This window comes from Nomascus leucogenys, chromosome 22a (assembly GCF_006542625.1).
Source record: "Nomascus leucogenys isolate Asia chromosome 22a, Asia_NLE_v1, whole genome shotgun sequence".
Lineage (NCBI taxonomy): Eukaryota > Metazoa > Chordata > Mammalia > Primates > Hylobatidae > Nomascus > Nomascus leucogenys.
The window spans coordinates 24,125,376-24,149,534 of NC_044402.1; the positions used below are offsets into that span (position 1 = coordinate 24,125,376).

Below are 24,159 nucleotides of genomic sequence, written 5' to 3' on the forward strand. Positions count from 1 at the left end.
GCCGCAAATGGTACTTTGCAATTACAAGTACACGTTTTTACTTTTCAAAATTTTTAGGTTAATTAAAGTAGAATAGCATTTTCAGGAGTTAAGACTAAATCTTTTAGTTTTTTGAGTCATGAACAGAAAACCATTTTACGACCAAATCATTTCTTGTTGGTCTGATTTTAATTGTGTGCCAGATGGTACCACTTACTTTTGCGTTGTTGGTGATCATTTTCAGGTTGGTCTTGGACAACTGCACCTGCACGGAGGGCGTGGAGTAGAACAGAATCATCAGGTAACTACCCTGTTCCTAGGGCTTTGCACCTCAGTTATAGCAGGAAATGATGTTCCCAATATATTTCTTGCTAAGTCAATGCCAGTATCAAACTTCTGTCATTTAAACACCCATCACAAATGAGCTTTCAAGATGTAACCAACCCCTAAGAAAGCTGAAGAATACAAATATTAGTACCTACTATGTGCCATTCACTGCTAGGCATTCACCGTGCAATATTGGACAAAATAGTTTTGGTCTTTAACCTTTTGGAGCTTTAACTTTAATAGGAGTATTAGATATTTTTTAAATGATCACACCAAATATAAATTGTGCTTATTCTTACAAAGGAGATTTAAAAGATACAATAATTGATTAATGGGTAGGAGGTACCACTTTCCAGGGAAGACTTCTGTAAAGAGAATTAGAAAACATTTAAGTTGACCCTGGAGATAAGGTCCTTCCAGGCCAAAAAGAATGGTATGTGCACAGGCCCAGAGACAGGAAGGAATATGGCTAGTCTGCCCATACTACAGGAATATGGCTGGTCTGCCCATAGTACATGAAACAGAACTGAGATCACATCAGCATATCCCTGCAGCACTTCAAGGAGCTACAAAGATCAGCATGTTCAGATTTGAAAACAATGGCTTTGGCTGCAGTATAGAAAATGAATTAGAAGACCCCAAGAATAAAATCAGGCAGATCAGGGAGGGGAATAGTCCAGAAGTTCAGGTGAGAGAGAATGTGGCTTGGACTAGAACCACGGTAATGGAAGATAGTAGTGGATTCAAGATGTATTTGGTGGTAAATGTAACGGGACTTAGGGATGGATAGGATATAAGTGAAGGGGAGCTGATACCTTAAGCAACCAGTAAGATGGTATTGCCATTTGCTTAAATTGAGCTGCTGGAGGAGAAGCAAGTTGAGGCCAAGAAGAGAAGATTTTAGGGGTATGTTCAGGCATTGGATAGTGTGTTCAGAGGTAGTTGAATAGACTGGATTGAAGCTGAAAATATAAATTTAGGAGTTGCCATCATCTTGATGGTGTGTGAAGCTATGGGAGTAGATGAGATTGCTTAGAGAATGCAAAGTGAGAATGGAGTCCAAAACTGAGTCCTGAAGAACTTTAATGTTCAGAAGTCAACTGATAGAAAAATAACCAGCAAAGGACACTTAGGTGGTACAAGTAGACTTAGGATGGAAACCAGGAGAGTGTGACATCTTGTTAGCCAAGCTAAGAGTTTGTCGAGAAGAAAGCCATGATGGACTCTGCCAAATGTTGCAGAGAAAGGTGGAGTGAGGTGAGCTGAAATTTAGATTGGCAATATGAAGATCATCACTGGCCTTGATGAACTGTCTTTTTGATGTAGTGTATGGAAGTCAATTAAGACTAGAATGCAGAGTGAATTGAAGTGCATGTCACCAATTTATTCGAGAAGCTTGGCTGTGAAGGAAAGTAGCTAACAGAACAGTCATCATTGGAGAGAAATTGGGGGTCTAAAGGAGATACATATCTTGTGTGTTTTGGTTTGAGTTTTATTTTTTATTTTATTTTATTTATTTATTTATTTATTTATTTATTTATTTATTTTGAGACAGAGTTTCACTCTGTCACCCAAGCTGGAGTGCAGTGGTGCAGTCTTGGCTCACTGCAACCTCCACCTCCTGGGTTCAAGCAATTGTCCTGCCTCAGCCTCCTGAGTAGCTGGGAATACAGGTGCATGCCACCATGTCAGGCTAATTTTTGTATTTTTAGTAGGGACAGGGTTTCACTATATTGGCCAGGCTGGTCTTGAACTCCTGACCTCAAGTGATTCGCCCGTCTTGGCCTCCCAAAGTGCAGGGATTACAGGTGAGAGCCACCGCGCCCTGGTGAGTTTTATTTTTTGATGATGAGATTATAGAATGTGGTTGAGGGGGAACTGGTTCCTAAAGAGGGAGAAGTTAAGTCAGCAAGGAAAAGAAGAGGAATAACCAATGGTACAAGGTCCTTAACAAAAATGGGCGGCAATACAGTTGAGAGTGGTGATAATGAATTTCTGCTGATGCTAGTGTGTTTACTTAAGTGATTTTTAAGTAGGGTCAAGAATTTTTCTCTAAACAGTACAAGAGGAATGTATTCCTTTAGACAACAATGAAAATATGCTCCATGTTTTGGAAAGACTTCTTAGTTTTTCCTTTCTCCCAGGTTATCATTAGAGAAATAGACCAAAGAAGTCAAGCTGCTCTTAAATGTCTTTTAAGCAGGCTGATGTTCGCTTTGCCTGTAAATAACAGGAGCCTTGTTGGACCTTAAGTTTAGGCAACACAAGAAATTTCTTTGCATGTATAATTATGCAGTGACTTAATGGTAAATGGTACTATTATTTGGTAAAATAAAACTTCTAGATGTACTGATTTCTCTTTCAAAATATTGGCAACTGGATATTCTTGTTTTTAAAGCACTGTAATATAACAAGATTTTTTAAATGTTCCTGAAATAATTATTTTGGCTGAAAGTCAAAAGCAGATTCTGTTAAAAACTAATTATTTTAATAAATTCTTTTCTCATAGAGAGCATTTGACTACTTCAATTTAGCAGCAAATGCTGGCAATTCACATGCCATGGCCTTTTTGGGAAAGGTACTGTACATCCTGTGAATGTTTTATGTAATAGCAAGAGGTGTTTGCATAATTAGCATGTATTGTGTTCAGGATCTACAATTTACCAAAAATAAATTGGAAATAAAATTTCTAGTGCAAGACTATTATATCTTAAAGTGCTGTTCTGAGGCATTTTCTTAGGCAACTTAAGTATAACATAGTGTTTGCAGCCGGGTGTGGTGGCTCACGCCTGTAATCCCAGCACTTTGGGAGGCTGACGTGGGTCGATCACGAGGTCAGGAGATGGAGAGACCATCCTGGCTAACACGGTGAAGCCCCATCTCTACTAAAAATACAAAAAATTATCTGGGTGTGGTGGTGGGCACCTGTAGTCCCAGCTACTTGGGAGGCTGGGGCTTACAGTAAGCCGAGACCACGCCACTGCACTCCAGCCTGGGCGACAGAGCAAGACTCCGTCAAAAAGAAACAAAAAAATAGTGTTTGCTCATCAGTATGTTAATTCTTCATTGAAATCAGCTCTCACTGAGCTCCTACTTTTTGTGTATTGTATGCAATAATGAGGAATGTATTCTTGATGCTGTGCAGTTTTTTGCTAAGACTCTCACAGTTGTCTGTTTCCTGAATAGAGGCAATTACAGTTTGTTGAAATTTATTTGCAGAGTTTTTAATTGTCTTAAGTGTGATAGCCATGACCCACCTCTTCTCATTGTAGCTGTGTTCTCAGTCAAGGGAACAGAACATTTAAGTCTAGAAACTTTATAAATAAATTCCATATGTCATGGAAGAATCTCAAAACTTCTTCATTATTTTGAAACATAGTATAAATCAATGGGTATTTTCACTTATAACTAAATCCTAAAGTAAGGAAGTTTAGATGGACTGTATCACAAAGGTTTTTACAATAGGGAAATTTCGTCATGATTTGCCTCATGATCATACTAGTAGTTGGGGTGTGGTAACTACATTTAAATATTCCAGCTGTTCCATAGCATAGAACTTGGTATTTCCCTCTGTTTTTGTTAAGCATTTAAGAACGTTTCATTCCTCCTCCTTTGGTTCTTGCTCTGAATTACTGTCACTGTCTTTAAAAACTATTTTTTAAATTTATTGTTTCTTTCACATGTATGTGAATAAAGACAATCTTGACCAATCTGTTTTTCTTTCTCTTGGCCCTTTATCATTCTCCATACCTAATGCTCTGATTGTTTAGTGTTTAGACCCTCTTCAAGTAAACCTTTTAGTTACTTCATTTCCTGAACTTAAGACCCACTTGTGATCTTATCCTGGGGAAAGTAGTGGTAGAGGAGAAAGAAGAATGAATGCTGCAAGCAGCTTCCCCTTTCCTTGTTGAATCACTGATCTGATCCTAAGCAACTTACTAACCATTTGACTGCCCTGGAATAGAGTGAGAAAAATGATTCATGTTGGGCTTAAAGATTTCTTCTGAGACTAATATATGAGCTGATTTTATGTATTCATGTTTACAAATAAGTCATACATTTGAGATGGCAACAAAAGATATAATTACTAAAATGTTTGCTTTTAAAGAGTTTGCTTTTAATTCTTTTGTTTTTTGTTTTGTTTTGTTTTGTTTTTTGTTTTGATATGAGGTCTTGCTTTGTGGCTCAGTCTGGAGTGCAGTAGCAAGCTGTCAATTCACTGCAGCTGCAGCCTCCTGGGCCCAAGCGATTCTGCTGCCTCAGCCTCCCGAGTAGCTAGGATTACAGGCACATGCCACCACGCCTGGCTAATTTTTGTATTTTTAGTAGAGACGGGGTTTTGCCATATTGGCCAGGCTGGTCTCGAACTCCTGACATCACGCGATCCACCCACCTTGGCCTCCCAAAGTGCTGGGATTACAGGCATGATCCACTGTACCCGGCCTTTGCTTTTAATTCTAAAATATCCTGTGGGGAATTCTAAATTTTTTGGAAAGATTTAATGAGATCTGACAAAACCCAAAGGAGATGAGAAAGGAGAAAAATGTAATTGGAGAGAGGGTTACAGCTCTTACTGAAATTGGGATCTGTTTTCCAGATGTATTCGGAAGGAAGTGACATTGTACCTCAGAGTAATGAGACAGCTCTCCACTACTTTAAGAAAGCTGCTGACATGGTAAGGCTTTGTCTCAGTGTACTGAAATGTGTACCATATTACTAATATTTTAATAATTTGTTATATTAAAGGGTTAATCATAACCAACTCATGCTATACATTATTGAAACTGCATATTAAGTATGATTCATGTGAATGTATTAATTAAACAAAGCCCTCCTGATAAAAAGCAATTTTTTTAGGGACTAGGTTGTTGATTTTTAATTGTTAAGTTTCACTGAGAAGCTTCCTAATTGGGGAAATACTGATTTTTAGTAATGGAGCTTGAACTTATATAATCTCCCCTATTTATATCACAACATGAAATTTAAAAGCTTACATAATAGGGTACTTTTGATAATCATAGTACATAATTTAGGCTTTCTTTGGCTCAGAAAACTGCATATGAGTACCTAAAATCTTGTATGTCTTCAGTATGTATACTTACCTCTCTGTCAACTATTATACATGTTACTGTAGTTCCAGATATCACTTGAATGCTTCCCAAAGGAATGCTATGACAATCTTTTTAAAGAAGTCTTCTGTCTCTCTAAGTTTAGGCAGATTCTAGATTTTTTCCTTTCTAGTCCCAAAACAGTGATTCTCTTGTTCCATGACACTCCAATAATCCTAAGTATATCTTTGTCACCTGATAGCAGCATTGCTATTATTACATGATTATGCTATTATTACAAGATGTTCCATGATATCTTCCCTCTTTATTGGGGTGGGATGTTACCAATGAAAAACTGCAAAAATGTGACCTGCCTTTCATTTTGATGAAATACTTTAGTCATGCTTTATGTCATAAATTCATGGTACAGATGGTCGTAAAGTAAAGAAAATTTAATTCTAAATGAATTTACTATTTACTCTTTTTCAGCAAATTACCCAGAGCTCCCAGATGTCTAAAAGTCAATATTATGTTTAGTCTGATGAGAAGAAGAAAGTTTTGTTTTGAATTGAAAAGTACTAAGACATGTTTTTGAATAAGCTTATAAATGATTTATTTTGCAGTTATTTATTCTTGCCTATTTTTGAATGCTTTTCACTCTTTTGTCTGATTTCTCTGCTTTGCAGGGCAACCCAGTTGGACAGAGTGGGCTTGGAATGGCCTACCTCTATGGGAGAGGAGTTCAAGTTGTAAGTGTTCAGTCTGACATTCTCTCTTTAATGAGCAGGCAGCTGGAGAGATAGGGACGTGTTCCTTAATTAGCTTCCATTCAGCCCAGGTGGGGCTATTCCATTGTAAGCAAAGCTGAACCTCTTCCTGTTTTCTGAGTTTGTCTCACTACCACCCCACACCCGACAGACACCATCTCAACTGTCTTAGAACAGCTCTGTGTCTGGCACTTTCTCCCAGAGATGTGGAGCTGTTTCTTGTTCTTCCATCTCTGCTCTCTACCCCACCTGCTCTAACCATTTCTCAGGACTTAAACATCTCCTTGCCTACATTTTTATTCAGGCCTGACAAAATGCATAACTGCCTTCCATTAAGGAGGAGGAAAGCTTTCTGTTCTGCCCTTTGCCCCTTCTAGCTACCACCTGTCTTCTCCCAGCCCTTCTCTCAGAGTCAAACTAAGTTGCTGCCATTCACTCTTGAGTTCTTAGCAATCAAACTTCTGCTTCATGGAACTATACTCTCTGTACAGATCACCAGTAACTGCCTAAATGTTGGTCCAATTGACATTTTTTGATTCTACCTCACTTGACCTCTTGCTTCCCTGGTGTTCTGTCTGTGTCTGGGTTTCCTTGGCCATTGCATCTCACCCTTCTGTGCGGCCTCCTCATGTCGGATGTCCCTGGATTCACATTGCGGTTTCCTTCTCTATATGATCTTTCCAAGTAATATGTCCTTTTAATTTGAGGCTGAAACTAAGAGCTAGGTTTAAGAGCTAGGTTTTTAATATCTGTAGGTATTCTCTAACACAAAAGACAGTGATATGTTCTCATTTTGAGGCCTTCCAGTCATTCTAGGACACTAAAATTCAATAGTAACCTTTATTTTAACTTTTCTTCTTGGATACATATGACCTTTGAAGTATAATAATCATGTAGTGTTTGGTAAGGTACACAGGGAATAAATGAATAAGGAGAGAATTTTCTTTCTTTAATTTTAGGAAAATTGAGGTTTAAAAAGGATTAATTGGTTAGCAGAGAAGATTGTTTCTTAATTCCTGGTCTGATGTTCTGCTAGTGTTTATGCTTTCTGAGAGCAGCATACAAATTGTTTCACAAAAACTCTATTTGCTTTTCTTCACCACCTTAAATATTAATCCCCGTAGGACTTAATGTGTATTACTATGTATTATAAGAATTAGAAAGTGGCCTTTTTAATGGCTCTTCGGGAATTTTTTTATATGCTTTGTTCATTTTTTTAATAAATCTCTTAACTTTTGAGTATGTCTGCCTTTTGAACTTTCTCATCATATGACATCTTTTTCTACAGAATTATGATCTAGCCCTGAAGTATTTCCAGAAAGCTGCTGAACAAGGCTGGGTGGATGGGCAACTACAGCTTGGTTCCATGTACTATAGTAAGTAACACTGGAATTAATGATGGATACACCAAGATCTAAATTAAGCTGTTTTCCACTAGATGGCATTATGATATGGATATGGGTGTTATCAAATTCTGGCTGGTTAAATGTTCTCCCAGTTCAATGATTTGTATATCTTGTTTTTCACTGTAAATTATATTAATTTGTATCAGTATGTTAATTTGTATTAGATTCACATATTTACTCAGTAAGAATTCTTTCATTAGAGTTTTATTCCTCATATATAACTAAGCCTTCTCTGATACTTAGCTAAATCTTAAGTCTATTATCTCGTGTGATTTTTTTTTTCTTACAGACGGCATTGGAGTCAAGAGAGATTATAAACAGGCCTTGAAGTATTTTAATTTAGCTTCTCAGGGAGGCCATATCTTGGCTTTCTATAACCTAGCTCAGATGCATGCCAGTGGCACCGGTGTGATGCGATCATGTCACACTGCAGTGGAGGTAAGGTCTTTTCTACCAGCTTGTGTGTAGAGAGTTGATCTGCCCACCAGGAAAGTCTGCGTTTGTAATTCTGGTTTTCTTTGTTTTCTTCTATAGTTCTAGACTCAGCCTACCTAGCTTTGATATACTGAGGAAAGACTGAGGTGTCTGTGTGTAATTATTATACCTACTTATTCAGTCTCTCCCTATTAGAATCAACTGTATAAGGGGAGATATTGGTGTCTGCAGTATTTCTAGCATCTAAGACAGTATCTGATAATAATCAGCATCAAAAAAATATATAAGCTGAGCACAATGACACGTGCCTGTAGTCCCAGCTGCTTAGGAGGTGGATGATGGCTTGAGTCCAGGAGTTCAAAACCAACTGGACAACATAGAGCCTATCTCTTAAAAAAAAAAAAAAAAAAAAAAGAAAGAAAAAGAAGTAAGTTGAATGAATGTTCCAAAAAGGAATGCTAGTATCTCCTAATTGGAAATTTTCCTCTTAGCTCTCTCTTAGACCTGGCACTTTAGAGTGACATTGATAAATGCTTAGCAAAGTTTCTAAATCTGTGCTTTTGTTTACTCACTTGTCAAATGGGGCTTTTAACAGGATTTACCTCCTAGGGTGGTCCCTCATGAACCTCATGGGAGGATTCAGAATGGTAATATACATAAATCATTACAACAGTGCCTGGGCAGAGTAAATGGTAATTTTTGTAGCACAATAATTGTGTACTGTTATTTTTTTATAAACCTGTTGACTTCTAAAGAGTAAGTGAAAACTTTAAATAAGTATCTCAAACTTCTATGTCTATTCAAGAAAGCTGCCAGAAATTGAAGGAACAAGCTTAATAGTTATCTGCAACCAACGTGCATAAGTGATATTCTGGTATATCTTTCTTATTTTCTTGTACTGATTTTTTTTCCCCACCTCACACAGTTGTTTAAGAATGTATGTGAACGAGGCCGTTGGTCTGAAAGGCTTATGACTGCCTATAACAGCTATAAAGATGGCGATTACAATGCTGCAGTGATCCAGTACCTCCTCCTGGCTGAACAGGGCTATGAAGTGGCACAAAGCAATGCAGCCTTTATTCTTGATCAGAGTAAGGTTCATTTTAGTCCTGCCTTAGGTTTAGAATGTACGAGTTCATGCCAGTGAAATGTTTAGTGTATTCAAAAAGAAAAGCTATTAGGAAACAGTCTTTATTATTGTAACTGGAACTGAACACACAGGCTTAAGTTATTAATATTTTACTTTAGCCATCAAAGTTAGTTTTATAACTAGAGTTGACTGTAGAAATGGATTTGACATTCATTTTGAAATTAAGCACTTTGCATAAATGTATTTTTCAAAATACAGTGGATACAAAAATGCCATTTTCCCAACACTGTGTAGAAAAGTGTCTCAATAGTCTCATGATTGGTTCCATAGATAAAACATGTTTCACAAAGTAGTGCCTCTTGCATCCAGTGATTGCTTTTAACTCACTATTTTAGTTCAGTAATTGATTTCAGTATTTGTTTTAATTCTTATATCCTAATTCTTGTTTAACTTACGCTTCACCTATCCTCCCTGCTTTGCAAATGAAAAATAAGTCTAGTGCCTTTTCTTAAATGCCTGATTTGTATTTCATTTCTTTTCCTGTAGGAGAAGCAACCATTGTAGGTGAGAATGAAACTTATCCCAGAGCTTTGCTACATTGGAACAGGGCCGCCTCTCAAGGTGAGTGATTAATTCTAAGATAAGAGTTGCACCCAGGGACCTCCCTATGTTGTTTATCTCCCATGAACATTAAATCATGTCATTCATCACCTTTAAATTAAGCAGAAGCCGGGTAGGGTGGCTCACGCCTGTAACCCTAGCACTTTGGGAGGCCAAGGCAGGAGGATCACTTGAGGTCAGGAGTTCAAAACCAGCCTGGCCAGCATAGTAAAACCCTGTCTCTACTAAAAAAAACAAAAAAATTAGCTGGGCATGGTGGCAGGCACGTGTAATCCCAGCTACTCAGGAGGCTGAGGCAGGAGAATCGCTTGAACCTGGGAGGCAGAGGTTACAGTGAGCCAAGATCATGCCACTGCACTCCAGCCTGGGCAACAGAGCGAGACTCCTTCTCAAAAAAATAAGCAGAGATACTGTGACTTAATTTGTTTGCACATTATTGGTATTTATTCTTAACATAGAAGTTTCTAGAGCCAGAGTTTCTAAATTGGGTTGTAAAGTCTTTGTACTACACATTTCCATCAAGCTGTGATTCACTCTTTGGTTTCCAGTTTGAGGACAGTATACTGTGTGAAATGGCAATTAAATAGAATATATGATAGAACATTAGTCTGAAACCTAAGAGACTTTTCTTTTTCTTTTCAATGTTTATTTTTTATACATTTCCTTTCAACATTCTCTGCCTGTTCCTTCTCCAAGCCTAAGTGGTCAAAGCTAGACTATTTTAAAATGTAAATAACATTATAAAGTAGAGCCTGATCATTTACATAGGAGTGTTTGTGAAAGAAGGGAGTACAGGTTGAGTGTCCCTTATCTGAAATGCTTAGGACCAGAGTGTTTCAGATTTCGGATGTTTTTTATTTTTTTGTGTGTTTGGAATATTTGCACATACATGTTGTTTGAGCATCCTTAATCTGAAATCTGAAATGTTCCCGTGAGTGTTTCCTTTGAGCATGACCTTTGAATGTCAAGTTTCAGGTTTTGGAGCATTTCAGATTTCAGCTTTTTGAATTAGGGATATTAAACCTGTCCCCCTACACACACACCAACTTGGTTTTACCTCTCTCTATTCCAAAGCCTTCTGCAGAAGAGCTACACTTCTAGTTTAAATTTTTACTGGACTTTATAACTTGGCTGAAAGGATTTGTTACAAAGTTTGTGTACTACGAATTAAAATTCTTTGTTTTATGTAAGCATGTTAACAGGAGGAGAAAAAAGTTTCGTCTGTTTTAAACATTATTTATTGGCAGTTCTGCATTTAACTTTTGTTTAAGGCTATACTGTGGCTAGAATTAAGCTCGGAGACTACCATTTCTATGGATTTGGCACCGATGTAGATTATGAAACTGCATTTATTCATTACCGTCTGGCTTCTGAGCAGCAACACAGTGCACAAGCTATGTTTAATCTGGGATATATGCATGAAAAAGGACTGGGCATTAAACAGGTGAGTGTGGCTTCCAAACACGTTTGAATCATATAATTGTGATTGGGGAAAACACTTGCATTTGTATAGAAAATAGACTTTCCGTGACATTCTGTTGGATTTCAGGCCACTAAATTATGGGACTGATTTGTAATATTTCAGAAGACTGCCCTTCCATCTCTCATCTTCTAGCACCCACAGATACTGCTATCCACGCTGTTTTATTTAGGGATTAAGCTGAAGACAGACTCATGAAAATGGAAGTGCAGTGCTTCCTCTGCTGATAACTACTTGTTTGAGAAACTGTCTGTCCATCTTCAGCCAAATTCTTTTCTTTTCAAATTATTTTGAAATGAATTAAACGTATTCTACTGATAAATTTATTTCTGATTCTTATACTTTCCTAATGAAGTCTGACATTCTCTGGACTCATGACTTAAGGTTTTTCCTGTGTGCCCTCAAAAGAATTTGGAAAAACTGTGGACCACCTTGTGCATTTTTAAGCTGGCGTTTAAATTTTTTCTCAAGTTTCAAAGGGTCTAAATTCTAGCTATTTTAAGCATTAACATTTTTAAATAAAATTAATTACCCTTAAAATATCCAATAGAATCTAAATAACAATAATTTAATACCCACCTACAATTATTAATTTTTTAGAAATATACAAGCAAGTTTTTTAATTGAAAGTTACGTCTTTTCCTGTTTCCCTCAATTTATGTTTTCTACCACGACTTCTGTGGAATGTAATACTAATGTATTTAATGCTTAGGTCTTTTATTGATTACTCTATCATACTTATCTGAAACAAACAAGTGTATAAATTCATTTTGAATTTTATTACCAGTGATCTAAGCGTTAAGAAAAATTCATGAGATATTACTGGTCACAGTTGGTCAGTTAATGCATTGTTGATCAAATCTACAAAATACATTTTGATAAAACTTTGCTTTTTGTATTATTAATTGAAAATGCATCTTTTAATGAGATAAATGGAGTATTTGTTAAAAATTGAGTAGATTTAGCATTAATTCTGTTTTTCATTTTTTTAAATGTATGACTAGAATGTCATTCATATAAATATGTATATGAAAATGGGAAGAGTTTCACTATAGCATGGTCACTTAATTCTTCAAACTGCCTTAAGAGTTAGATGCCAAAAATCAGAGTGACTTGTCATTAGAAATTATTTTTAATGATCAATCCCCTGACTACTTGATAGGTCCCTCTTCAGTTGTGTTGAAAGCAGAATTGGAAACCAGAGACTTGTGAAAGCATGCATTCCCTGACACTGGAGCCTTTCACTTTTCTCATTTTCTAGGAAGAGTACAAAAGGCTTTACCAAGACTTATGAAATAGGCTGTTAATTATACTCACTTCCTGTGTCACTTAGAGGCCCTTTGTTGACCTGAGGATTGAGGGGAAAGTTAAGTTCATTTTTGCTAATGCGGTTATTTTCTTGACAAAATGCTGCTGCTTTGTTCACATTTGGACATTTTATTTTCAGTATGTAAATGTTTATATTTTTAACTTAACCTTAATATTTAGAATATTACTAATATTAGATACTTAAATATAGTTCAGTCAATGCTCAGGAGCAGCAAACTCAGTACATTCAACTTCTGGAAGATCTCTGCCACTTAATGTAGTAATTGAAGCTTCTCTTTATTGTCAAACCAGTCATCCAGTGTCCCAAATTAGACTTAGCTTCTATCAGAAAGGCTGACAGGTTTTTGTCTTTTTTTTTTTTAAATGGAGATGGGGTACCACTATGTTGCTTAGGCTTGTCTCAGACCCCTGGGGACTGAAGTGCCTTGGCCTCCAAAAGTGCTGGGATTGCAGATATGAGCCCCTGCACCCAGCTGACTTTATTTTTAATTCAAGTGAAGTTTAACATGTCTAATATAAAGATCACATGTAAGTTATGGCTTTCATGTACATCTAGTAATAATTTACTGACTGTAGTCAAGATTTAAATGATATTACTAATCTGTTTTTATAATAGGTTATAAAACAAGAAAATGTGTTCTTCTATTTTAATTTGTAATACAGTGTATAGCTAATAATAGAAATTCTTGTGAATAAAGAATATGATAAAAGGCATAGTATTCCTTTGATAAGAGTAGGGGGGAGGGAACTTTTGTTTAGCTTTTGAGAATAAATAATCATGTATAAAAATCAGTAACTCCATTACTGTGTGTGTGTGTGTGTGTGTGTGTGTGTGGTGTGTGTGTGTGTGTGTGAGAGATGGAGTCTCACTCTGTCACCCAGGCTGGAATGCAGTGGTGCAATCTTGGCTTACTGTAACCTCCGCCCTCTGGGTTCAAGCAATTCTGTCTCAGCCTCCCGAGTAGCTGGGATTACAGGCGGCTGCCACCATGCCCAGCTAATTTTTGTATTTTTAGTAGAGACAGGGTTTCACCATCTTGACCAGGCTGGTCTTGAACTCCTGACCTCATGAGCCACCTGCCTTGGTCTCCCAAAGTGCTGGGATTACAGGCGTGAGCCACCTTTTTATATAAGACATTGTGATCACCTTTTCCATTTTTTTCTTTTGAGGTTTAAAACATTCATGCTACTAAAAACAATCCCCCATTTAATATAGTTAGGAAAATATTAAATATGAGGATTGACTATAATTGGAAAAAATCAGGATATTATTTGATAAATTTTAATTACACACTGTTGAATCTATTTAATTACCCTAGTGAATCATCCAGTGTATGAATCACATGAAGTTTGATCCATGATCTTGAAAAATACAGCAATCCAAAAAACCATTTCAGTTATATTTTTCTAAAAACTCAGACACTAACCATACTGTTACCATTATTTGAAGATGCTCTTCTTTTTAAATAATGACACACCTTAAGGACAAGAATAAGGAATAGCTGAAAGTAACTGCTTATATTTAAATATGTTGGGCAGGGGCAGTCATTTTTGGTCTTTAGCCTTTCTCCCTCATGTCTCATGGAATTCTTTCTTAAGAGTTTGGTATTCTTTGATAATAGGGAGTAGTAGAAGTGAGATCTTTAAGTGAAAATTCCCACCATCCCATTGTATTACGTATCTGAATTCAGAACACTCCAAACTGGGCCAAAATTAAGAATGACTGGCTTCACCCTTTACAGAAATATATCTAACACAGGGAAACACAAGATGCCCTAATAAGGGTTTATAATTAGTCAATAAAGGAGCCTTCTCCAGAACCAGTATTTCAAGGTATCTCTTTCAGTGGTAGCCTCTGAGGTTTTTACACCCCAAGGCAATGTACTTGAGGAAAGAGTGCGGTAGATAAGGACTGTGCCTTCCTTTCGCAAAATGGAGAAACTTTGCCATGTACATAGGCCTATTCTCTACAGATCCCTTTCAGGAAAAAGCACATATGGAAGCTGCAGAACTGCAGAATCGAGTCCTTTCACATGTCCATGCAAGTACCTCTTGTAAAATCTGTTTCTTTTTTCGGAGACAGGGTCTCACTCTGTCACCCAGGCTGGAGTTCAGTGGCACCACCTCAGCTCACTGCAACCTCTGCCTCCCGGGTTCAAGCAATTCTCCCACCTCAGCCTCCCAAGTAGCTGGGACTACAGGCAGGCGCCACCACACCCAGCTAATTTGGCTTATTTTTTATAGAGACAGTTTCACTATGTTGCCCAGGTTGGTCTTGAACTCCTGGCCTCAAGTGATCCTCCTGCCTTGCTCTCCCAAAGTGTTGGGATTATAAGAATGAGCCCACTTTGGGAGGCCAAGGCGAGCAGATCATGAGGTCAGGAGATCGAGACCATCCTGGCTAACACGGTGAAACCCTGTCTCTACTAAAAATACAAAAAATTAGCTGGGCGAGGCGATGGGCGCCTGTAGTCCCAGCTACTCTGGGAGGCTGAGGCAGGACAAAGGCGTGAACCCCGGGGGGCGGAGCCTGCAGTGAGCCGAGATCGCGCCACTGCACTCCAGCCTGGGTGACAGCGAGACTCCGTCTCAAAAAAAAAAAAAAAAGAATGAGCCACCGTGCCTGGCCTCTGTTGTAAAATCTTGAGTGTCTCTACCCCACTTTGAAGATCACGATCCCAAACTGAAACCAGACGTTGCTAACACTGATTGAAGTTTTCAGTAGCAAAAAATTAGTGTGAGTTTCAGAAGTCGCCCTTGGAAATCTCTAGTTAACAGTGTTAATGCATAGATATATGGCTGTATCCAGTGTATCTACACAGCAAATGAGATGTTATGTTGGGGGAAAATTAGTTTTTTAATTAAGTTTTTCAATATTAAGCAGTTAGATAATTAAACGAATTTTACCCAACTAAAGCTTGGCATTTTTGTTTAGGTGAGGGAAACTCATTTTAAAATGAAAACTTCAAAGGTAAAATAAATTTGTCTAATATGTTCACTAAATATTTTTACTTATTTTGACAAGAAATGCATTTTTGTTTCTTACCTATATTATAGGATATTCACCTTGCAAAACGTTTTTATGACATGGCAGCTGAAGCCAGCCCAGATGCACAAGTTCCAGTCTTCCTAGCCCTCTGCAAACTGGGCGTTGTCTATTTCTTGCAGTACATACGGGAAACAAACGTAAGTGGTCCGTGCCTCTTTTCATTAAAATATAAATGATGGAAGGTCTGTCCTGGAGGTTTGTTTTTCAAAAGTTGAGAAGCACAGGGAAGAGTGTCCTGCAGGTATCAGGTGTGTTCCCTTCTCAGCTCAGGTACCAGAGGACCTTATCAGGGGAGGGATAAATGCAGGCATAAAGCAGCTACTGCAGTTTTTAGGTAGTGTTTGACACTTCTTAACGCTAAAGCATTTTTCATGGAGGCAGATGTTTTCTGGTTTAGGGAATACTGAGACTAACTCATGGCAGTTTGAAACGGTATTTAATTCAGTAAACATTAAATCAGGTGACTCAAACCAGTCCCTTAAAAAGAAAAAGAAAAAAAAAAGAAAGAAGAACCTGAGAACCTGCCCAGGTTGTCGTACTTCAGATTCTTCCGATAGTGAAGCATTAAGTTGAAAACACCACCCGAATTTTCTTCTCTAAAAATAGCGTGAGTTATTTAAATAGGCTAATGGGAGAACCTATATAGGAAGTGGGTTACCCAGTTTCTTCAAAATTACCAACTTTAGTTGGCAATACTGGTATGTAGGTACTCTTGGGTTCTGCCAGCTTTATATTTTGTTTCCAGTACTATAGTTCCTAGAATGGATTAACTGGTACAGCATTTCACTCTGAAAGCCCTAAGATGTTCAGAGCCCTTGTTTCTAACATAGGCTTATTCAGGACAAGAAAAGTTTCTTCAGGACCAGAAAAGGATGATGTTTCACCCTTTTGTTAATGTCTTTCAGTTTTAGATTCAAGAACGGGCTTTCCGTCATGTGTGTCACAGGTATAAATGTAGTCCATGCTGCTCCAGCATCAGTGAAAAGAAATGGACTTGTGTAGTCCATGCAGCTGAAGTCCTCCACAGATAGGGCTCCAGAGCACTGGTCTTGTGGGACTCTGGCCTCCCAGTCACTTACACATGTGTAATGTCAGTTGCTATAATTTCATGGTAGTACGAGTCAGATGTGCTGTAACCGCTGCCAATTGAAACAGTCTTTGTTCCTTTAATTAAAAAGCTGATCGTGTGGCAGCCTACTCTTTCTCTTTCAGTACCATTTCAGACCCTTATCTCTCACAATTTTTATTACTAGCTGTTGGTTATAGTCTAGGACTTCATCTTACAATATGCTGTACTGGGTATATTATATCTTTGCTGTTTTTTTTAATACAGAAGTATAAAGAAGACAGTAAAAACGCCCCATAATCCTACCACCTATCTATTCCAACTAAAAAGAAAAAGAGAGTACAAGACTAATAGGTATCGATCATAAGAAAGTCAAACAGTACAGAAGAACACAAATCTCCCATCCCAGATTCTTCCCCAGAGAACACAATTAGTGGTTTCTTGTCATTTTTTTTCCAGAAAAATTTAGCACCTGTTCCTACAAACGTGTTATAGAGATCTTTCGAATGTAATTTTATTTAAAAAATGATACCCCATGTTTACTTTCTTAATGGGTAAGTATAATAGAAGTCAGTATCAGTGATACTAAAACAATTAAAATATCATAGGCTAAGAACATAACTTTCAGGTTTCAATTCAGATGTTAAATATTTTGTGTTTTAGTTAAATCCTAATTGAGAAGGATTATTCATTCAGCTATTAAATGTTTGAATTCCTGCTATTTTCAATTACATGGGAATAGTGAAATGGCCCCACTGTCATGGAACAGAGCTTTCCAGCTGGTGTGCTGTCACTGCCAGTAGGTTCGCTGTGCCAAGATACTAATTTCTCCCCCTTGGCTCGCCACTGTTTTTTTCTTTTTTTTTTTTTTCTGAGACAGAGTCTCGCTCTGTCGCCCAGGCTGGAGTGCAGTGGCACAGTCTCGGCTCACCACAACCTCCACCTCCTGGGTTCAAGCAATTCTTGTGCCTCAGCCTCCCAAATAGCTGGGATTGCAGGCACCTGCCACCATGCCCAGTTAATTTTTGTATTTTTAGTAGAGATGGGATTTCACCGTGTTGGTCAGGCTGGTCTCGAACTCCTGGCCTCAAGTGATAACACTCACCTCGGCCTCCCAAAGTGCTGGGATTACAAGGCATGAGCCTCCGCACCTGGCCCCAGTGTTTTTGTTGTTGTTGTTGTTTTGTTTTGTTTTCCAAATATTTTCTGTGAAAAATGGTTAAAATTAGTGTATTGGATTACTGATGGAAAGAACACTGTCAGACATTTTATATTAAGTGTCAGCTATTGTAAATTAATAGCTTAATTCCTCAGACACATTATTTTGAGCTTCATTTGAAGGCTTTTAAAACCGCTTTAAACACACACACACACACACACACACACACACACACACACACACACACATTGCAAAACGTTTTTAAAACCAATTATTTTAATTTCTCTGGTGATGTAACTTTCCCAGTTCCTTGCCTGACATTTTAGTGATAATAATGGTTTCTATATTATTTTCATTAAGATTCGAGATATGTTCACCCAACTTGATATGGACCAGCTTTTGGGACCTGAGTGGGACCTTTACCTCATGACCATCATTGCGCTGCTGTTGGGAACAGTCATAGCTTACAGGCAAAGGCAGCACCAAGATATGCCTGCACCCAGGCCTCCAGGGCCACGACCAGCTCCACCCCAGCAGGAGGGGCCCCCAGAGCAGCAGCCACCACAGTAACAGCCACTGGGTCCAGCCTTGATCAGTGACAGCGAAGGAAGTTATCTGCTGGGAACACTTGCATTTGATTTAGGACCTTGGATCAGTGGTCACCTCCCAGAAGAGGCATGGCACAAGGAAGCATTGAATTCCTAAAGCTGCTTAGAATCTGATGCCTTTATTTTCAGGGATAAGTAACTCTTACCTAAACTGAGCTGAATGTTTGTTTCAGTGCCATATGGAATAATAACTTTCAGTGGCTTTTTTTTTTCTTTTCTGGAAACATATGTGAGACACTGAAAGTAACATCTACTGTATCCAGCTATCTTTCTTGGATCCTTTTGGTCATTATTTCAGTGTGCATAAGTTCTTAATGTCAACCATCTTTAAGGTATTGTGCATCGACACTAAAAACTGATCAGTGTAAAAAGGAAAACCCAGTTGCAAGTTTAAACGTGTTCGAAAGTCTGAAAATAGAACTTGCCTTTAAGTTAAAAAAAAAAAGCTATCTTGAAAGTGTTTTGGAACTGCGATAACTGAGAAACTCTTACCAGTCCACATGCAATTAGACATACTCAGCATATTCGTTATTTTAAAAGGGAAGGTTGGGAGGTTTCTTATTGGTGATTGTCACGCAGTATACCATACTCCTGTCCTTCAATGACTGAAAGGCCTTGTTAAGGAGTTTTTTGTGAGCTTTACTTCTTTGGAATGGAATATACATATGCAAAACCGTGTGAACTGACTCCTTGCGCTAACGTGAATTTGCCCCACCTACTCTGTAATTTGCTTGTTTGTTTTGAATATACAGAGCCTTGATCCAGAAGCCAGAGGATGGACTAAGTGGGAGAAATTAGAAAACAAAACGAACTCTGGTTGGGGTACCACAATCACAGACACACTTTTCCTAAAGTTGAAGCATTTGTTCCCAGGATTTATTTTACTTTGCATTTCTTTTTGCACAAAGAACACATCACCTTCCTGAATTCTTTAAATATGAAATATCATTGCCAGGATATGACTTACAGTGACTACTATTATAATACTAAAACTCAGAGAATCAAAGATGGATTAAACTCAGTGGTTGATGAAAGCCAAAACCTGTTTATACTGTTCTATACTATTCAGGTATCTTTTTATTTCTGATAGTTTTATATTATAATAGAAAGCCAGCCACTGCTTAGCTATCATAGTCACCATTTTCTCACTGTTAACATTAGGAAAATCAAGGCTACTATGCTTCAGGATTGTCTGGTTAAATAGTATGGGAAAAAAAACTGAAGAGTTTCACATAATTACGTGGAAAAAATTAAAGCTTAAACTGAATTTGTATTTCATTTTGTTGTCAGATGGTGGTGTTCACCAGCCTGTATCTTGTCTGAGACTGCATTTGTATCTGAGCAGGTTTTCTACGCCTGCTGATGTCAGTCTGTTTATACTAACCTTCATGCTTTTTTCCCAGAATCCCTCATCTGCCAGAAAACTTGAAAAGTTTATTGCTTGTAGAGTTGTACTGCTTTGATTTTTGAAGTTGAGGTAGTAGTTAGAACTAGATTTAACTAGTTTATAATGAACATGAAGGCTTTTATATATGAAGTTGTATACCTTTTTGTGTTTAGAGAATTATGGGAAACCTGGTAAGCAAAACTTTCCTCCCAGATAATTGCCTCCAAATTCAAAGAGTTGGTCACCAAGAGAGCCATATGTATGAAAGCATATCTGTGAAAAGTAGGAAATTTACCCCCCCGCCAAGTGTAATGTTGCTTTAGGCAGCTCTTGTAAATATTAAGACTTGTTTGGTCTCTTACATGTAGAGATTTGAGTGCAGTTGGTACAGTACTTTGGTGTCTCCACCACTGCCCCTTCTCCCCGCTTCAAAATAAGTGTAATCCATGGTAGCAGCCACACTTCCTTTAGAAGGAACTGTTATAATTTATTTAAACGTTGAAAAACCACCCAAGATGACTACCAACTTTCACTTTTTTCTTCTGCCATCCACCCTCATTTTTCCTTTAGCAATATTTTTATATCTAACTTTCCTTCCCTCCATTAAGTACATGCTTTGAGAAAACATTTCTTAAAACAGTGTGTGCCACTTAAGCCTGGATGGGAAAGTGCAGTCTTGTTCTTCATATAAAAACACACTTCTTATTAGTTTACCACTTGCCTTTTTTATTGTTAATGTTCTGAATTTCCTTTTCTTGGCTTGTTTCCACTTCATTTTACCCTGGGTCATTTGCTGCCAGCAGTTTGTGAATGACATCTTTCAAATAACTTAGTTCTTATGGCTTCACTTAAAGACTGTCTCAAAAATACTTTGCTGTCTTCTTTTTTGTTCATGGGACATGGTACCTAAGCAAATAGGAGTTGGGTTTGGTTTTTCTCCTAAAATAATGCTCAAACCTAATCAAATGGCATCCATTTGAATAAAATGACAATAACTAAAGCTAGTTAATGTCAGTGACATTAAACTAACTCCAGGATTCAGGAGTTTTAATGTTAGAATTTAGATTTAACAGATAGAGTGTGGCTTCATTTGTCCATGGTAGCCCATCTCTCCTAAGACCTTTTCTAGTCTGTCTTCCTACCTTCGAACTTGATGACAGTAATACCCTGTTTAGTATTCTCTTGTGCATTTGGTTGTTGCTTAGCCGACTCTCTTGAAACTATTCATTTTGCTTCTATTTTTATTTTGCAGAGGTAGCATTGGTGGGTTTGTTTTTTTCTGTCTCTCTGTGTTTGAAGTTTCAGTTTCTGTTTTCTAGGTGAGGCTTATTTTTGATTAGCAGTCAATGGCAAAGAAAAAGTAAATCAAAGATGACTTCTTTTCAAAACTTACTGTTTAGCACTTAACTCAGATGAATTTATAATTATTAATCTTGATACTCTTAAGGATTTGTTACTTTTCTGCATATTAGGTTAATTTTTACCTTACATGTGAGAGTCTTACCACTAAGCCATTCTGTCTCTGTACTATTGGGAAGTTTTGGAAACCCCTGCCAGTGATCTGGTGATGATCTGATGATTTATTTAAAGAGCCGTTGATGCCTCTAGGAAACTTAAGTATTTTATTAATATACATATAGGAATTTTTTTTTTATTTTGCTTTGTCTTTCTCTCCCTTCTTTTATCCTCATGTTCATTCTTCAAACCAGTGTTTTGAAAGTATGCATGCAGGCCTATAAATGAAAAACACAATTCTTTATGTGTGTAGCATGTGTATTAATGTCTAACTGCATATGCAAAAACTTCCTTTACAGAGGTTCGGACTAACATTTCACATGCACATTTCAAAACAAGATGTGTCATGAAAACAGCCCCTTTACCTGCCAAGAAAAACAGGGCTATATTTGTTTCAATGACAGCTGATATTTGTTTTGAAAGTGAATCTCATTATATATATATATATATATATATATGTATTACACATTATTATGACTAGAAGTATGTAGGAAATGATCAGAACAAAAGAAAATTTCTATTTTCATGCAAATATTTTTCATCAGTCATCACTCTCAAGTATAAATTAAAATATAACACTCCTGAATGCCTGAGGCACGATCTGGATTTTAAATGTGTGGTATTCATTGAAAAGAAGCTAAATTTCTCCACCCACTTGGTATTTCAAGAAAATTTAAAATGATCCCAAGGAAAGATGATTTGTATGTTGAAGTGACTTTGCACAGGTAAAAGTCCGATGTTGTGTGCATGAACAGGATTCCTTGGTTATGTGCAGGGAATCATCTCACATGCTGTTTTTCCTATTTGGTTTGAGAAACAGGCTGACACTATTCTCTTTGATTAAAAAATAAACTCATAAAACTCATAATGTTGATATAATCAAGATGTAACCACTATAAATATGTAGAAGAGGAAATTTTAAAAGACCTTAAGCTGGCATTGTGAAGGAACACCATGGTAGACTCTTTTTGTAAATGTATTTTGTATTTAATGAAATGCAGTATAAAGGTTGGTGAAGTGTAATATAATTGTGTAAACAAATCCTGTTAATAGAGAGATGTACAGAATCGTTTTGTACTGTATCTTGAAACTTGTGAAATAAAGATTCCACCTCTGGTTATCCTGTGTGCTGTAATATACCACAACCAAGCACCTTTCCAGACAGACTTTTTTTTAAGCTGAATGATTCAATTTTTTAATGTTTTTTGGAAATTCAGAAGCTTCTGAAAACATTCATTTGGGGCAATTTGAATTTATCTTTCATTTTAAACTCCTGAAATGCAGATTTTTACAAGTTCAATATTGCCCTAGGGAGAACATGAATTTGCCAAGAAATGTTATCTTTTAAATCTCTAATATCTTTGTCTTGAAGCAGCCTTAATATGTAGTAAGCATGATTCACTTTAGCCTGATTATAATATATCTAAAGTTTGTTTATGCGTTGCTTTGTCCCAGGAATTTTTTAAGAGGACCTGCAGAGACATGTACAACACAGTAACATTTAGACTAAATATGCTCTGAGTAAAGGAGAAATGAAAAAATATTAAATCAAGAGTGAACATGTACACAAAGTGCAATTTTCGGAAGTGGGCTACAAATTTGGCCCCCAGCTTCCCAGCAGGCAACTCAAAGAGGTAACCGAGGTAAAATGTTCCAGCTTAGAAGCATTAGATCTTGGATAAAAAGCCTGCATGATGCAAACTGGCAACTGAGATGTCAGATATCAAGATCTCAGATTTTACTTGGGGGAGCACAGTCAGTCACCCCAGATGACCTTGACTGACCTAAAAGTTGTGAGGGAAGTCGGATGTCAGAGCCTTAACACCAGCAGGTGACCATCCAACCTGGGGCAATGCCTGTTCACCACTTAGCCTCTTTCTAACAAGTCATTAGAACGTCCTGCATCTTCATTGGCTGCAACTTGATGAGCTACAGCCTCTTTCCTAACTTCCTTTATGATGCTAATTTAGGTTGGTTATACCAGCTTAGAAGTATGCTTACATTAAGTTACAGCAGATACGCAAATTAGGTGCGAGTAAAATTTCTGTAGTAGAAAGTATGAAAAATAAAAAGGAAAGTTTTTACTTTTTGGGTATTTTTCTACGAATAAGAAAAATAAAGTGAGAGTTAGAACCTATCAGTTCAAAAGGAGGTACTGCTGTGTAATGGGCTTTGTACATTCCTTCTCATGTCACTTACGCCACTACTTCGCCATCAAATTGAACAAGCTTTTAATTAGATCCTGAAAATTCACCACCCTAGTAGTTTACTGTTAGTATTATATTTTGAGTAGAACTCTGATTTTCCCTAGAGGCCAAATTCTTTTTATCTGGGTTAATTTCTTTTAAACATAATGCTGAATTGTATATTAAATTCCATTTATAAAAATCGCACAATTTTTTCTCATGTAAGTTGAGTGGAATGTGGTTAGTTAACTGAATTTGGGATGTTCATATAAATAATTTGTTGCTGCTCAATCCAGTTTCCCTTTGCCTCCTCTCTACCGCCCAGTATAACCTCGTTAATTCACCTCTCAGACTTGGAAAGAATGTCTCATCAGTCTTGGGAGATAAGAGATTCAGGTATCCCACGTAAGGATTCTAACTTTGAAAATGAATATGTCATTGAGTTTTACACGATTCGAGATTTAAATGTGGGCAACAGAAATCTCTGTTCTTGGAAATGGATTTATTTCAGGATGTGAAAGCCCAGCTGTGGGTTTCAGAGTTTGCACACCTGTGTTTCCTCACCCTTCGTCTGTGGCCGTGCCCGTAGATGCTTTTCTTAGGAAAATTTGATTAATTGAACTTTTTTTGTTCTAAATGCAATCTCCTGAAATGAGTAGAGACTAACGCTGGCTGTGTGTGCGTGAGTGTGAGTGCATGGTGGTGAG

General features: G+C 37.4%; 1 protein-coding gene across 1 annotated transcript in view; it reads left to right on the plus strand.

Moving 5' to 3' along the window:
* SEL1L (SEL1L adaptor subunit of ERAD E3 ubiquitin ligase) overlaps positions 1-22,386 on the plus strand; it is a 61,815-nt gene extending 39,429 nt beyond the window's left edge. Inside the window, exons 11-21 of the mRNA XM_003260841.4 lie at positions 224-280; positions 2,816-2,884; positions 4,904-4,981; positions 6,041-6,103; positions 7,410-7,497; positions 7,817-7,965; positions 8,888-9,053; positions 9,599-9,673; positions 10,945-11,117; positions 15,540-15,668; positions 18,117-22,386. Of these exons, the coding sequence (XP_003260889.1) occupies positions 224-280; positions 2,816-2,884; positions 4,904-4,981; positions 6,041-6,103; positions 7,410-7,497; positions 7,817-7,965; positions 8,888-9,053; positions 9,599-9,673; positions 10,945-11,117; positions 15,540-15,668; positions 18,117-18,326 (1,257 nt within the window). The 3' untranslated portion in view covers positions 18,327-22,386. The remainder of the gene's footprint in view (positions 1-223; positions 281-2,815; positions 2,885-4,903; positions 4,982-6,040; positions 6,104-7,409; positions 7,498-7,816; positions 7,966-8,887; positions 9,054-9,598; positions 9,674-10,944; positions 11,118-15,539; positions 15,669-18,116) is intronic.
* The last annotated feature ends 1,773 nt before the right edge of the window (positions 22,387-24,159 follow it).